Raw genomic sequence first — 16,387 nt, forward strand, 5'->3', positions numbered from 1 at the left:
GTAAGCCCGCTGTCCACCCACCTCATTGTGCTCCAGGCAGCTGATCATGAGCTCAGTGAGGATGACCACTCCGGTGCGACCCACCCCGGCACTACAGTGCACCACCACAGGAGGATTGAGGCTCTTTGAGGTGTCCAGCATGGAATTGGTGTGTCTCCGTACAGACTGGATCTCCTCTAGGTAGGCTGCAGGACAAAACGGGGAGACAAAGATAGATGTAAGATGCGGGCACTGAGAATTTAAAACTGCCTTTGTGCTAAGCTAAGCTAACTGCCTGCTGGCTCTAGCTCCATATTTACCCCACAGACATGAGAGCTATATCAATCTTTTTGTCTAACTCTCACCAAGAAAGTGAATAAGAATATTTCACAAATATCTCTCAAACTGTCCCTTTAATTAGTCTCTCAGTAATGGTGATAATGATAACACAATCCCACTCACCGAGGAACCCCTGGACATATTCAGGGCAGCCCTGCTCGGGCCAGTCAGTGTACTGCAGGTGCCACACCGTCCTCTCCTGGCCAGACAGCAGGTGTTTGACCTTTAACCCCGTGGTGGCGTAGCAGCCGGAGTCGGTGCGGAACTTGGTGGTCACTTTGAACTTGCCGTGAGTGGCCGAGTTGTGTTTTGAGCCCAGTTTGGGCCAGTAACGGTGACTCTTGGACCTGCCCCCCTCCTGGATGGAAGACAGGATGAAGATGGGAGGATGAGGATGGTGATTCATGAGGGAAAGTAGATGTACACCATGTGCTCTGACACTTGCACATAAACACAAACACCCTGTAACATACACACACACACACACACACACACACACACACACACACACTCTCGCTGTCGCCCTGTTTGTCACACACAGGCAGACGCCAGCTGTCGACAGCAGAAAAATATGCACATCTGCGTGCACCATGTGTGTGCATATGTGTGAGCGTACCTCCTCGGCAGTAACCATGGCGATGACGTTGACCCCCTGCTCCCAGACCATCTGCCAGAAGTCGGCACAGGTGTTGGCGAGCGGGCCCTGGGTGGCAATGTAGTGCCATTCCTCCCCTCTGATCATCACCTGGGAAAACACACACACACACAGACACACACATAAAAGAATCAATTAGTGCACATGAAGATTACAGTAACTGCAGCGCAAACAACAACCAGCCTACACATGGGTAAACATACAAAACTGCTTACAAACAACTATATTTAATTAAATAAAAGCTTGCACGTGACCCAGAAATGAATTAATTTATACTTTATAATAATACAAAGGGCCAACAGCTTATTTAAACACATTGACAATCTCACCCGCCACTGGAGGGCAGCCTAAACATAATTTCCATCCACAGTCTTGTCCCTCATTTATAAAACCACCAGCTCCTCTTCTTTAGCTTTCTTTTGCTTTCCCTCATTAATAATCGAACGGCATCGCACAGCACTGAAAACCTTCCCATCATCAACACACTCCAACGACACAGACTTCAAAGTGCCATTACATAATGAGCATGTCCCAACTAATTCCTCGGGCACCTCGTGACTGTAAACACTGTATTAAGAGATGGATGGGGAATAAACAAGGTCTTTTGTTCTGCGGCAGCAACCTTAAATGACGGGGGAAGTAAGAGGGTTACACCGTGATAGGCAGCGATTCAGCTGGTGATCGCACTCGCGCACTGCACTGCAATTAGGGATACACACACAAAATGCAAACTCATGCATGCACACGAGCTTGTGCGCACACACACACACACACACACATACACCGTTTGCAGCTAAGCATGAATAGAGGGCTAGTGAGAGCAGCTCAGGTTGACTTAAGAGGGTTTGGAGTTTGGACCACATTCTTTGGGAATTCCACGAGCTCTGTGAGCTTAAAGGTCCAAACAGCCTTCGACAGCTGCCTTTCATCCTTTCCTCCGAGCCATTCGCCGCTCAGGAATGACCACAACAAAGCCGAGCAGCGAGCTGGATGTGTCGAGTTTATTGCTCTTTGTTTTAATTTATTTAGTACAATGTGGGTGCTGCAAAGCGCTTTGAGACTGTAACTGTGATTAAGAGCCATACACATAAACTTGAATCTAATGAAACACTTGTGAAATATTCTGTTACTAAATTTGACTGTTTTAAAAGTCAGTGTTTTCCTCTTTATTAGTTCACACAGAAAACTGACGGATGATAAAGTCTGACTTAAAATCATGTTGTCATGTTGACAAAGTGAACTCCATGAGCATCAGATCTGTGTGGAGTGTTGAGGAAACTAACGCTCCTCGTGAAACAAGCATAAATGCCGTATATTATGTTTTCTAGCCTGTTTTTCCACCGTTCAGGTTTGGCTGGCGCTGTTTTTATTTCGTCATCTCGCCCTCTTCTTCCACAATGGGTTTATGGCACCTAAGAATTAGTACCACCTACTGCTAATCTCACTGAACCATCACCTAATATTCACATAACAGTAGCACCGTGACACGCACATTCATTCACATTTTCTTTTGATGATTTTCATGAAATTTAATTCAAATTTGCATCACATTTGGCCGGAAAAGTAGCTAATGAAAGCCGGGTATCTCCAATTTTGTGGCTTTGAAATGTTCAGATAGACTGAATGATAAACTGCTCCTTTATAGCTACTTAAGCCAAATGAATCATTTAAAATTTAATAGAATTTCCAGAAAAATCTATTGTCACAAAGCAGAGAATAAAAGCCTTTTTCTTAGCTCATGAACATGTAATGTTTTGGTTTTCGTAGGAAAATATATACCTCCGACACTGAGAAAACACAGTGAACGCATCACTTCAATCACATAAAAGTCTGGATTACAGAAAGGTGGGTGCTATAATCATCCTTCTTCTTTTTATTTTTCACCTTGATATGTGAGGCATTGATGTAGCCCGTGTTGTTCTCCTTGTTTGGCACAAGCTCGACCCGATTTTCCTCGTAAGGAACGACGTCACGGAAACGGTTGCGCTCTGTGTTTTCGGGCAGAGTTGCTGTGGTGAGAACACAGTCTGCCCTCTTCTTGGGAACCTGCTCGTACTCAGTGAAGACACGCTCCTCTTCCAGCTTCAACTCCAAGGTCTTACACTGGAGACACGGAGAGAAAAAGACAAAGAGAGGAGGGAACGTTGGTTACTGAATTCCTAGCAACGCATCATTCAAAGATCTCCCTTTCAGTCCCAAAGGGGCGTTTATTCATTTACATTCCACCATACCTAAGAGACTATTCAGACCAGAAGTATCAACAGATCTCATTATAATCTACGTCCACATCTCTAAACTCTCAGCTGAATACTGACTCTAACATCAAAGTATGTATAAGCTGTAAAAGACTGCAGTAGTGGTATTCATTCTGGACTACATGTTTATTAGGCCGGTCATGTTTGAGAGGGCAGCATCTCTCTCTCTTTTTTTCTATCACTCTTTCTGTGTGGCTCGCTCGCTCTCTCTCGGGTCACATTCTTAACATACCAGCCGGCCTAGAGGCGATAAGCACCACCATGCCACGCGTTCCACAGCCCACTTAGGGCTTGCCCCCGTTAGCTTAGCAACAGTGGGGACAAAGGCTGGGTTTCACACCTCCAAACTGAAAAAGGGAGCCAACAGACAGTATTTGTGAAATGGAACGCACTAAATAGCGTGATTATCAGAGGCCGTCTTTGAGCTTTACGGCGACAATCTGCAGCCAAGCTTCCTTTATCACTGTCAACAGGTGAGGAACATGTAGGTTCAGAGGTCTGACAATAATTCTTGAAAACAAAAAGAAAAATTTTGATTTGGAAGTTTTTTGAATTCTCAAATTGAATGGAAAGATTCGTCCAGAGGAATCCAGAAGAGCTGCAGTTGTTTAATTACATTCTCAGTGTCAAGTTGTTTGTGATCTTACTTTTTGAGCAATTGTGAGTAAAAAAGTACAAAATGTATATAAAAATCTATTTTGTATCTTCTATACCATTAAATAACAAGAATTTAAATGAATCAATTACATCAAATCATATATTATAACACATCATTATATTATAAAGTATCCCAGCAGAGTAAGATTTACGGTAATGTAGTCGTGATAAAAAAAAAATGTAATTATAACATCACCTATCAATCAATGGCACATACTGTCTGACTGAAAAGCAAGCGAATAAAGGACATTTGCTGGATGACAAAGACAAAGACAAGAAACCTTAAAAACTCAACACCACATATATTTCATGAAGGAGAGGAGAACGTCTTACCCGTTCGTCTGTAGCAGCCTTGGCCCCGTCTTCCGCCGGACTTTCGGGGACAGGCATGCGAGCCACGTAGAGGCCGTTGAGGGCGGCCATCATCAGCGGCCTCTTCATTGAGTCCACCGACATCTTCTGTCTTTCCAGTGTCTTCAAGAGAGAGGAAAATCCCGGTGTCACGGTTACAGGTACCGGCAGCATTGCAAGACTGACTGACCTGTGCTGGCCTCAAAACAGTGAGCGCGCACATGTGTGTGTCTGCGTGTGTGCGTAGAAGTGGGTGGGGAGAATTTGACGCATGTGTGTGTGTGTGTGTGTGTGTGCGTGTCCTGTTTGTAGGGCAAACCTGGCCGTACCAGTCTCCTTGTATTCGGTCCAAAGGTGTGAACTAACAAGCCCCGTACACAAAGCCTATTAAGGGTAGACTTGCAGCGTCTTATCCTTCTCTCTTCGCCCTCAACTTGTTTTGATTCTTTCATCCTCATTTAGCCCTTCCTCACATATTTTCTATTCTTTCAGTCCTGTTTCTCCTCACCTACCTCTCTGGCCTCCTTTTCTTTACAGAACACACGCTCCCTCTGTCACCCTGTCTGTTTTCCTCTCCACCCCACTAGCCAAACTTTGACCCACATTGCACTGTCCCTCCTTCTTCCACGGATTACTTCTCTAATCTCTGATGCTAATAAACCTCCTCCCCACCTCCTTCAATGCCTGTGAGACAGTCAAAACAACAGCTTGGGGGACACCAGAGGAACCCTCTAGCTATGAGATAAACCAACTGGTATAAATGAAGGACAACATCTTTGGAGTTTTGGATGGAAGTATCTCACACTGTCAACACCAGAGTATTCTTGAACAGAGAGGTTCGTCACAACGAAGCGACGCAATTGTGTGATTTCACTTATAGCTGGGCTGTGGTGCTGGGGCAAATGTTTGTGCCTTAACAGAGAACTGACCTACACGAGAACACCTAACCCAAAGAATAATCTGAGGGATTTATGAGGGTTTTAGCTGCCTGGGGGGACTCAGAGCCTAGTGCTACCCTCTCAGGTGCTGAAGCCTGGATTACTGCTAATCAGGAGCCATTAAAACTAGCTAGCAAACAACAGATTGAAATATTTAAACCTGCACCAGTATGGTGGGAGATCTTTGTCCAGTGCATGATGGTGTGCTGCCTAGAAGTTACTTTAATATGTGATGTTCGATCACGATTTGGGTACATACCACTTCCTTACACATCAAAAAAATACAACATGACATGATTATTTTATTGACACCAAAATATTATGATTATGTTGCTTAATTCAATTACTGTTTATACACTGTTTTCACTTTGAAATTAAAGTAAATCACTAATATTAAATCACGTATTTACTTTCATTTGAATGTAATCAATGTTTTGTGTAAAATGCCCACTACAATTTCTCCACAGTCCACAACTGTCAAGTTTGGGTGCTAAATGATTGTCAACACTGCTGTCAAAGCCTTTTCTGTCGATGGCCCAATCAATTAATCAACTTCCCATTTCAGCACTGATAAATAACATGTATTATTAAGAAATATGTTGGCAGTAGTAGCTGTATGACTTAAGGAACTTCGAAAAGCTGAATAATTTTCTTACCCTCTGAGCGATTTCCCTCTCCACTATGCTGTCTTCTAAGGAGAACATTTCTGACACCGGCCTCTCTTTGACCGGCTCCTTCCTCACCCTCTCCTTCACGCTGGTCAGGTCCGGTTCTGAAATGGATGGGCCTAAAACCGCTCCATTCACCCCACCCTGGTCCCCCCGGGTCAGTGTCCCACCACCACCAGCACCACCACCACTTCCCGGCCCGCCACCGCCTGTAGTGTGCCCAGTTTTAAGCACTCGGCCCGGGGCTTGGTTTGGGTCCATTGGTCCCTGATTGCTCTGTGGTCCTTGATTGTGGTTGTGGTGGTGGGTGTGGTTGTGATTGTGGGCGCGGATCTGAGCGTTGCTAGGAGGTCTAGGAGGACCAGGGTACTCTGGAGGGGGTTTGTTGGGCAGCTTGGCCAGAGCAGCCTGGAGCTGAGCACTGATGCTGATGTCCTCATTGAGACCTGGGATTTGAACATCCAGCTCAGGCCTCTCCTCTTCCTCTTCCTCCTCCTCTTCACTCTCACTACTGTGAATGAGCATGGTGGCATTGGAGAGAGTCTTTTGATGCTGGTAGGCCACTGGCCCAGGTGGTGCAACAGAAGCCTCGGGTGCTTTCTGGGCAGGCATCTGCATCGGTAACTCCTGCGACTGCTGAGGTGGAGGCTGAGGCTGCGGTTGGGGCTGAGGGGTTTGGGGCTGGGGCTGAGGAATGGACTGAGGCTGAGGAGGCATCACATGTTCTCTGAGAGTATTCCTCCGATGAAGGGGAGCATTCATGCCCTTCATCACCATGCCCTCCATCCCTCCTGCTCCACCTCCTCTCATGCTGCTGATCACTTCCATGCTGTGTCTCTTGCCCAGGGTGGAGCGGTGCTTAGCAGCTGCTGTTAATGGTTCACTAACCTCCTGCAGGGACTGGTGCACCACGGCCGAGCTGTCCGGCTGGAAGGTCTTGACCGACAGCTGCACCATGCGGGTAACCAGCTCTGGGCTGCTGCCCCCGATGCAGCGGTGACGGTGGCTGGCCAGGTCCGGGGTGCTGGTAGCCGGGCGGAAGGAGCTGGAGGGGTAAGGTGGAGGAGGACGTGACATGTGGTTCCTCAGCATGTTAGCAGTAGCTCCGTAGTTTCCTGCATTGGTCCCCTGTTGTTTAGTATTTGCCAGCTCAGGTGTGCTGACAGTGTGAGAGATGGAGCTTCCTCCACCTCCAACCCCACCACTGCCTACTCCTCCATTTATGCAGGGTGAATGACAGGGGCCCTGGCTGCTGGCTGGTCCTCCCTGATGAGGACCGTGGGACACTGGCTTACTGTAGGTGATCTGCAAGGCAAACATTCATAAAAACCAGTGTGAGATGTAGAGAAGAGATAGAAATGAAAAATAAAAAAACAGAGCATCCACTTCTACCTGTGGTGTGTAAGGTCCGGGGCTGGGCCCCAGGCCATGATAAGGGCCCCTCTCCCTCATCTCTGGCTGGCTATACACCAGAGCCTCAGGCTGGCGGTAAGCACACGAATTACTGATGTTCAGACTGCGTAGCGATTGACTGTGGAGGTCATGGTGAGCGGGGAGCATGCGCCGCTTCTGCCTCATCACAGCGTCATACTCAGGCGTGGGCCGGTAGGACGGAGCAATGATGGCGCTGTGGCGGTGGCTGGGGATGTAGTCAGGGCGCATGAGCTCACTGCCGGGGATGCTAAGGTTGGACGACATGGGTGACGGCGGGATGAAAGTCTGGGAGTGATTGAGGGAGCTCAGGCTGGGGCTGCTGTACATGCTTCCATTGAGCACGGTGCCGTTTCGGAAGGGAAAGTCCACCTGGCAGCGGTCCAGACTGGTCTCTGACTTATAGTAGGGGTCGTCATGGAAGATACTGTCTAAAGATCAAAAGAGGGAGGAATAAAGAATGAAAAAGAAAGAAAAACTGTACAACAGGATACAGAAGATGATGAATCAAGCTGACAGAATAAACAGGAAATATAAATTCAATGAAATCAAGGAAAAATGATATGGACTTATTACAGAAAAACAAAAAAGGGGCAAACATGACTCTTTAAAAGTGGATGGTGACCAACAAGTAATTTAGCCAAATCTGTACTGAAGATGGTTCAGGTGTTTTACAGTGTTTTAACTTTTTTACTGTTATATGCCATAAGAAATGAACAGTGCTTGTGGCACCCTCGAGGTGTTGCAGGATCATTGTTGTACCGCACTACCAACTGAAAGTTTCCTCCCAGCAGTAGTAACAGAATCAACTTAGAACAGGACAGATTTGGAATATTTTCTTCCCACCATAAAGAAGGAGACGGCGGTATGCATGTTATCCTTTTTCTTCAGCAAACAGAGCATTCTCTCATGTGAAACTATCTCAAACCCACAAGCAGTCAAACACACATAATCTCCATCCACACAGACGCAGTGTGATGCTTGAGGTCACACTACACAATGATCTCACACCCACGCATAGTAGCACACCCAAAATGTTTTTCCACCCCGCTCTGTTTTACTGTTGAGCCGATGTGAGTGAAGTTCTTGGGATTATAAAGTGGCCTGAGTGTGTGAACGAGTCAATGAAAGAGTGAAGCGCAAATGAGGTCACCACTATGCACCCCAAACGTTGGGCTCTAATTGGCCGGGAGATTGTTAAAATTCAAATGGGCTGTGAGTCACACGCCTGATGGGAGAGACATAATCAGCCCCATTCAAATGCTTCAGTTATTTTGAGGGAGGCTAAAATCTTAAATCACACTGTGGTCAAAGCAGCGAGCTGGAGGGGTTGAAACTGACTCTGAATGTGTTTGTGTCTATCTGTGTGTGTCTGTGTTTCACACGTACCTTGAGAGCTCTGTGTGTCCTGATAATGCTCTCCATACTGGGAGTGCATTGACTGGAAGTTACAGGACTGGGGCCGCGGCTGAGTGAAAAACACAGATAAAGAAGATGCAATTACTCCGTCGTGAAATCATATCTTGAGCCACTAAATAAATAAAAAGTAAAGCCTTTACTTTCATTCACTTTCTTTCTGTCTTAATACGTCTATGCAACAGGTGACTGCGACCCACTCAGGCCTACTTTACAGCCATGGAGTTGTCAACCGCCAATGCCTGCGGTTCTTCAGAAAGACATCTGAGCACTGGAGTGGACTGACTGAACAGCTATTGTGCCACATTTAGCCTTGCCATTGTCTGGCCAGCAGGGAGGGAGACGCACAAATCACTGCCTTCATTGTCGCACCGGAAATCAGACCAAGCAACACCCTTGCAAACTTTCCAACAACACCAACCACACCACCAACGCACGTTCAAGCCAAGGCTCCATGGCACAATTAAGAGCTGCCCTGAGTGGGAGAGCAGGGTCAACTCTCTAACCACGGCCGTTTCTGTCTTCCCTCCCAAATTCTCCCTCTGTCTCCTGGCTTCTGAACTCATTTATTCAGACCAGAGGCAATGACAAACAAAACTGTGTCAAACCACTAAGCAGTAACCAGTGTTATTGGAAAATATCAAAGCAAACATATAATTCTGACGGTACCAGAGACAGGCGGTGGGTCCAGGTGGGTCTCCTTCTGATTGGTGCAGGTGAGTGGGTGGGCCTGAAGAGAAAAAATGGAGATGATTCACAATCCAAAGGACAGTTACAGATAATACTAGATGTATAATGGCCTTCAGCTGGCCTTGAGACTCACTCTGCACAGATCTTGTTCTGTTTGTAGAATTTGTGTCTGGCCGTGAAAAGACGGGCGATGTACTTGGCCATTTCCATATCCTCCTGCAGGTACAAACAGAGAGAAAAACATTGATGTTTTAAATTAACGCAGCAGTTGTATTTATAGAAAATCGAGACCGAATTTGCCCTTGTATTCGTCTCTGTTCAGGGATATCTGAGAATGAGCTTGTACGTTTTTTTCTTGGTTTAACTTCCCACTGGAAATCTTGCATAAGGCATGTGTGTGTGCTCAGACCACCTGCAGACACAACACTCACCATGTGAAAAATGATGGTGTCGTCTCTGCTCGTTATCTCCACTGTGATGGCTGACTTGTTGTGCGCTATGGTGCCAATGTCCTTCCACCTGTCACACACACAAAAAATGCAGAAAGAAAATGCAATGGTGATTGAATTTTCCCACACGTAATTCAAAATATTCCCTTATATGTTCATTTATTTGTATTAGCCGCCCTACCTCATGCCTGCTGATGGGGTTACACAGGCTACAAAAATAGAAAATAGAAAAATATCAAGGGGGTGGGCTTACTTGTGGAGCATGATAGATCTGCCATTTCTGTGTTTGACAAACACCCCAATGAATGACACACCAATGAAAATATCATTTGTGTAGTTGTCCTGTGGAAGAAGAGTACATATCATAGGGTAAGTCTTCTCACAATCAAAGAAATAGGATACTCTATAGAGACACGTGTGTGTGTGTGTGTGTGTGTGTGGTTGTGTACCTTAGCAGGAAAGCTCTCCTGCCCAAAGCCGTCCAGTTTCTCCACCTCCTTGATGTACAATAGCTCTGCTTCAGCAGTCTGCATTCCACTGGAAAGAACAGACAGATAAGTCCCAGGTACTACAGATCTCATTGTTTCCATGTTGGTTTCCATCTGTGTTTTTCACATGTACAAACAGGATAAAAAAGAAGCAGGCAGTACCAGTGACTCTTGTGCTCCTCAGCGACTTTCTGGGTCCACTCCTTCAGCACCTCCTCTTCATTAGGCCAGTTCTGAGAGAAAAAAAAGTGATCAAAACATTAGGCAGTAAATAAGAGAAATGGAGGAGCAGAATAGGTTTAAAGACAGGAAAGGGAAGGAACACGTGATGGGGGGAGATTAAACTGAACCCTGATGCATTAAAACACTGTCACCTACTCTTAGCGATCGCACAGCTGTACACAGGTATTATGGTATCCACATTTTGGTACTCATTTGGTCTCCACTAGATCTTTATCTTGCTTGTTCTTTCTTTGTTTTCTGCCTGTCAGTCAGGTATTCAGAAGGAGGAGGTACACAGGTGACACAAGAATGTGTGCCTTCAGGCAACACACAGCGCCGCACAGAAACACAAAGAAACACACACACATATTTGAAGAGATAAAAATTGGGAACTCACCACTGGGAAGTGCACGTACTCCCTGAGGAAGCCCTGAGATATGAACTGCGTGAAGTCTCCAAAGCCAGCTAGAAAATTGAAGCACACATACATTTGAACTCTTTCAGGTAAAAAAACATGAAACCATCTTCATGTGTATGAATGTAGCATTTGCAAATCACATTGCCTATAGTGTAGTGTTTTTCGGTGTTGTGTTAAGACTTCGGAAACTTTAGTGGCATTCACACTCCAGACGGTTAGATCGGAAAATGCATTTCAAACTGATCAATTGTTCTGTGTAACCACTCAAGAATTTGTGCACCACGTTGTTAAGTGTTAAAACACTTGCACACCATCTTCATAACATGCTCAGGCCTCCAGATAGGGCCTGTAAGTGCATCCTAAGTAGTGTTCAGCTGTCTGTCGGACAAAAGGAAGTGTAGCGGAGGATCCTCGCCTCCTGACAGATAAGAGTCTTCCTCATGCTGCTAAGGCTAACCTTGGAACTAGCGATAAGCTAACTGTCTGTTTACATTCCTCCTGAGACACAGACAGCACCCAGGAACAAGACAGAGGGGATGGAGTGGGGTTGTGTGTGTGTCTGTGTATGTGTGTGTGTTAAGACTGATACCGCAGGAACTCAAGTGGACTGGGCTCTCCCAGTGGTATGCAGCCATATTAGGTAGTCAAGTCAAGATGACCTGAGAAAGTGTGAGTTTGTGCTCACTCTTTCTCTCTTGTGCTGCCCGACTCCCTCTGGTAGATTGTTCACATGAGATGTTTGTTTGTGTGTGTGTGTGTGTGTGCGCGTCTTACCTTGTACTGCTAGGCCAGCTAATCTGATCCCCTGCTCTACTGTGCAGTGGAGACGTCCATCCAACACCTCCTTCTTCACCTGCAGGTAATACTGATACCTTGAAAGAAAGAAAGGACAAAAGATGAGATGATGTACGGTCATCTTCAAGTGTAACATTAGTGTTGGTAGTGTTTTACTTTGACAATAACTACAGCTAGCATGCTCTATGGATGAAAGGATTAGTTAGTTGGTCTGTCCACCACTTTGGTCCACACTGAAATATCTTAACAATTATTGGATGGATTTGATGACATTATGTACAGACATCCATGGTGTCCTGGGGATGAATCCCCTGACTTTTCCTCTAGTGCCACCAAGAGGTTGATGTTTTTGTTTCTGAGTTAAATGTCTCAACAACTATTGGTATCGAAGGTCACGTTCCCCTCAGGATAAATTGTAACAATGTTGGGGAGGTTCTGACTTTTCTTCTAGTGCCATCATCGGTTCAAATTTGCCCATTGCTTTGATACTATGGCCAAATACCTGAAAAACTGAGTATATTCCCAAACAGTTTTTTGTTTAGTGCTAATTAGCAAAGATTAGCACGCTAACCATGGATGGCCAATAACTGGCCATGTTAATAGCTGGAGGTGTCCTGTCCACAGTTCAACAGATATCTCTTTTAAACTGGTGGTCCTCAACAGATTTTTGTTGCAATACTTTGAGTGACCACTGTGAAAAATTGGAAGCAAGGCTGAGCGGCCGTCTGGTATCTAATACGTGAATACATCCATGATGCTGGGAGACTGTGAGCATGTCAGCATGCTGACATTAGCATTAACTTCAATGCAGCACTGTGCCCAAGCACAGCCTCACAGGGCTGCTAGCATGGCTGCACACTCTTAGTCTTCAGACTGCAAAGCACAGCTTTTCTACCAGCTAAACTGTGCAGAAAATCTGACAAAGTGGGTGGTAGCACAGGAACTCTTATTAGCTTTCAGAATCTCACCAGAATTTGGTTGGTGGTTAATGTTCTTTTTCCAGCTAGCCACAGTGTCTCTGAACACCACTTGTATGAAATCGAGTTGGAAAGCATGATGGGTTTCAGTTCAACAGATCTCTCCAAAGAAAGTAAGAAGAGCTGTGCTCACGGCATTGCACATTAGCAACTGAAGGATTGCAAACATCCACTGAGACACCACAGAGAGACGTATTCTGCTTCTGGTTTGTGCAACAGAAAGTATGCACCAAGACAGTATTGGCAACAGCATTAGCCGGTTAAAACAATGCCAGAGAAGCCTGTTGCAGAATCCAAGTGAGGAATGAGTGAATCACCTCTATTTGAAATACCAGTGACTCATTTCTGACTTGCGAGGAATGCCAAATGTATACTAATAAGGGCCAAACAATATGGTTTATAGGTCTGTAAATTTTCAGCTAACAGCAAGCATGCTTCATGGAGCAGATACTAATAAGAACTGAGTTTAATCTCAGGTAGGACCAACACAAGCTGGACAAAAGAAGAGAAATATAATTGCTCTGTGAATGTAAGACAAACTGTGGACTGTGGTTTTAGCCAGTGGTGGTTTTGCCAAGTGTAAGCTGATATGATGACACTGTTCAGATTGTTGAGCCCACTTACAGCCTTTACAAAACGTGGTAAAAGTCCCAAAACCAAGAGGCCGAAATACACTGAGCTTTTTAAGTTTCTGAGCTTTTGTCCGCTTTTAGCTGTGGTCCAACTGGATGTTTGTCTTTTGAAGAATGGAGTGGCCACACAGGAGGAAGGAGAGAACTGTCAGGGTGACCAGGCTCAGCAGCATAAAAACTTGCACACAGTTTCCTGTTTGTTGCCATGACCACAGGCTGAGTCTTTCCAATGTCGGCTGTGAGACACCTTTTCTGACGTGCACACACACTCACACACAGTCAGAACGAGCTCTCAGCGGAAGCATACATCAGACAGCCCATGCCAGAGGACACAAACGTCTATGTGGAAACCACTGAGCTATAGATGCTTAGTCATTCACTCGGTCCTCCTCTCTCACACACAAAATTTTGATTGAATTGATTCCTAAATTTTCCTTCCTCCTTTTTTATCTCATTTGTAAAACTAGCTCCCTCTGTACTATTGATTTACACTCATAGTTTCTCAGTTTCATGCCGTCCTTTACTTCCTCCCATCCTTCATGTTCATATTCTTCTTCATATTCCCTCCCCCTCATCCCCACTTCTTCTTGTTCTTTTCTTTTTTGAGCTGCACTCAGCATACTCCCGGGCCTATAATCTGACCCCGCCCTCCTCCCTCACCCTGTCATTACACCCGTTGGCTAAGCTGCCATTCCGTTCCCGTGGCAACCCTCTAATTAGCCAACCCCAACCACCATGGCTGCAGCGGGAGGAGGAGGAGGAGCTTGATGCGGTCTGGAGGGGAGGAGCCTCGCGGGACACAAAACCCCTCAAATGATTGTGGACTTTGTTTTTACAAACTCTCCATGTTTTCCCAGCGCTCTCCGTATGGGGTATGGGGAAATGTTGAGGTTGACAGTGGTTGGTTCTCATTCTGAGGTTCAATGGTAACAGCATGATGGTGTTTATACATACGCAAGGCCGGCGGTAAAGAGGCGGACGGTAAATTGTTGAAATAACTATGAACAAGTGAAAGCGTGACAGTGAAAAGCAGTGAAGAGAAGTATCGCAGCGCTCCTCATAAGAGAGCCCAAATTACACAGAACGGCCACAAAAACATCTTATAGATCAGTTAAGCTTTACTCCCTTTTAACAAGTTGCCTATGTCAACAGGTTGTGACCAGTTCAACCAAAGGTAATTATTCCTCCTCAGTTTGTTTTATTTGAATACTTTTCAGGGACCCAAAGAGGTAAAATTATCCAATAATTCTAAAGAAAAAGGACAAAAGTGGACGTCTGAAAAAATTCAACCAAATGAACCCAATTCTTTTTATAGTATTAGACTAGACAATATGGCCTAAAATCTAAATGTAGATAAAATTATCAGACAAGATTTAGTAATTGAGTGTCACAGCTCCTTTATCCAGAGACAAAATGTGGAGACAGGTCTGACTACACAAGACTACATAGTTCTAGTTCAACTTCAAGGTTTTGATGACGGTCACTACGTCTGGGAGAGCACCTACATTATCATAAACTGGGTGTGTTAATGCATTAAAATGGTTACACATATATACAATTTTATCCAGCTCTTGGTTCTGCTATTTTGCCATTTATGTGGGAATGCAAAGTAAAGCGAATAGTAAAAACACAGCTATAAAAAATAAAACATTTATGTTGTCCATGTATTTCTTTTCTTATAATGGCTCACTTATAAGTTTGTCCTGTGTCATTACAAATCACAACTTAAATATACAGAGCTCTTGGCTGATTGGTTGGTGGAACTTCTGGTTAGATGTCATTAGTTTTGGTAGAAACTGACAGTTTATGGACATTCAAATGCAATATGTGTAAATTGATCTTCTTTGGGTCTTTAGCAGATTCATAATGTTGTCTAATCCTAATAATAACCTTACATCAGAACACATTTAAGTTTGATGTAAGTTCAATGTAAAGTCCTGTGAGCCTTGAGCAATGCATGAGGCTTAAAACAACAATGATATGCGTCTGGAAAATGTTTGTGTTTGAAATGATCCTAGCCACATATAAAGTCCACACATACTGAAGGATTCAGCTACAGAATGATGTACATTCATTTGGAGAGAAACCACTCAATTGAGGTTCTTGTCGCAATATTTCAAAAGTCAAGGACAACCCTTTCCACCAATATGTTACTTTGCAGACAATGGTCATAAGAAAGAAATTACATCTATTTTATTTTGATTTCATAATTCATTAAATAACAAGTCTGTAAATAATGCTAACAGTTACATTTGAAACACACATATCTTTCCAGAAACAGTGTCCCTGTTACTCTAAATGACGTAGTGAACACATTGTCAACAGTTTTATGGGACTATTTTTTCAGCAGGATGTAGTTCCACTGAAAACAGTCGACGGTGAGGTCTGTGGATTATCCAGAGTAATGAGAACACTGTTTCTGAAAAGACATATTGTCATAAATCACTGTTCAGTGCTGTGAGCACCACAAATGAAACCTGGGATAATGAAATAAAAACTGTCTGCATGGCAAGAACCACTGGAGGTAAGTGAGAAAACACAAGTTTCTGTAACTTGGGTGAATCTATTTTTTGCATTGAGAGTCTTTGAAGGGGGTAAATGAGAGAGAATAGAATAATACATCAAAATATACACTACATAAAAACATTCCACATTATTACTCACAAGCCTACATGTGTCTCCACAAAGACATCATTATAGCAGCACACACCTGGCACGTATGTCAGAATGACATCTCTATGTCGTAACAACAGGTGAATATGCATAAGTAGACATGAGGCAGAGCTTTCCTCACTGAGAGTTACTTGTGACTTTCACCATGGCAGAGCTGTGCTGGCTCTCCAGGCAGCCACACAGGCACAAAGAGCCCTTTATATGCCCACGCATGTTCAAGCCCCGCTCAAGACATGCTGCCAGATGTCCAAGTGGCCCCGACAACAAGCCTGCGAGCATATGTGCATGCATGCATGAATGTGTGTGTAAGTGTGTTCAAATGCCTCGTATCCCTCCTTCTCCACCTCTGCAGTG

General features: G+C 44.7%; 1 protein-coding gene across 1 annotated transcript in view; it reads right to left on the reverse strand.

Moving 5' to 3' along the window:
- Positions 1-16,387, reverse strand: part of LOC139217545 (tyrosine-protein phosphatase non-receptor type 14-like) — a 36,844-nt gene that overhangs the window by 2,393 nt on the left and 18,064 nt on the right. Inside the window, exons 4-19 of the mRNA XM_070848881.1 lie at positions 11,731-11,828; positions 10,936-11,003; positions 10,479-10,549; positions 10,278-10,365; positions 10,082-10,170; positions 9,811-9,898; positions 9,513-9,595; positions 9,359-9,419; positions 8,663-8,741; positions 7,235-7,704; positions 5,831-7,147; positions 4,219-4,359; positions 2,858-3,076; positions 935-1,063; positions 442-676; positions 22-185 (exon numbers count right to left, since the gene is read on the reverse strand). Of these exons, the coding sequence (XP_070704982.1) occupies positions 22-185; positions 442-676; positions 935-1,063; positions 2,858-3,076; positions 4,219-4,359; positions 5,831-7,147; positions 7,235-7,704; positions 8,663-8,741; positions 9,359-9,419; positions 9,513-9,595; positions 9,811-9,898; positions 10,082-10,170; positions 10,278-10,365; positions 10,479-10,549; positions 10,936-11,003; positions 11,731-11,828 (3,400 nt within the window). The remainder of the gene's footprint in view (positions 1-21; positions 186-441; positions 677-934; positions 1,064-2,857; positions 3,077-4,218; positions 4,360-5,830; positions 7,148-7,234; positions 7,705-8,662; positions 8,742-9,358; positions 9,420-9,512; positions 9,596-9,810; positions 9,899-10,081; positions 10,171-10,277; positions 10,366-10,478; positions 10,550-10,935; positions 11,004-11,730; positions 11,829-16,387) is intronic.

The sequence above is a fragment of the Pempheris klunzingeri genome, chromosome 18, assembly GCF_042242105.1.
Source record: "Pempheris klunzingeri isolate RE-2024b chromosome 18, fPemKlu1.hap1, whole genome shotgun sequence".
Taxonomy (NCBI): domain Eukaryota; kingdom Metazoa; phylum Chordata; class Actinopteri; order Acropomatiformes; family Pempheridae; genus Pempheris; species Pempheris klunzingeri.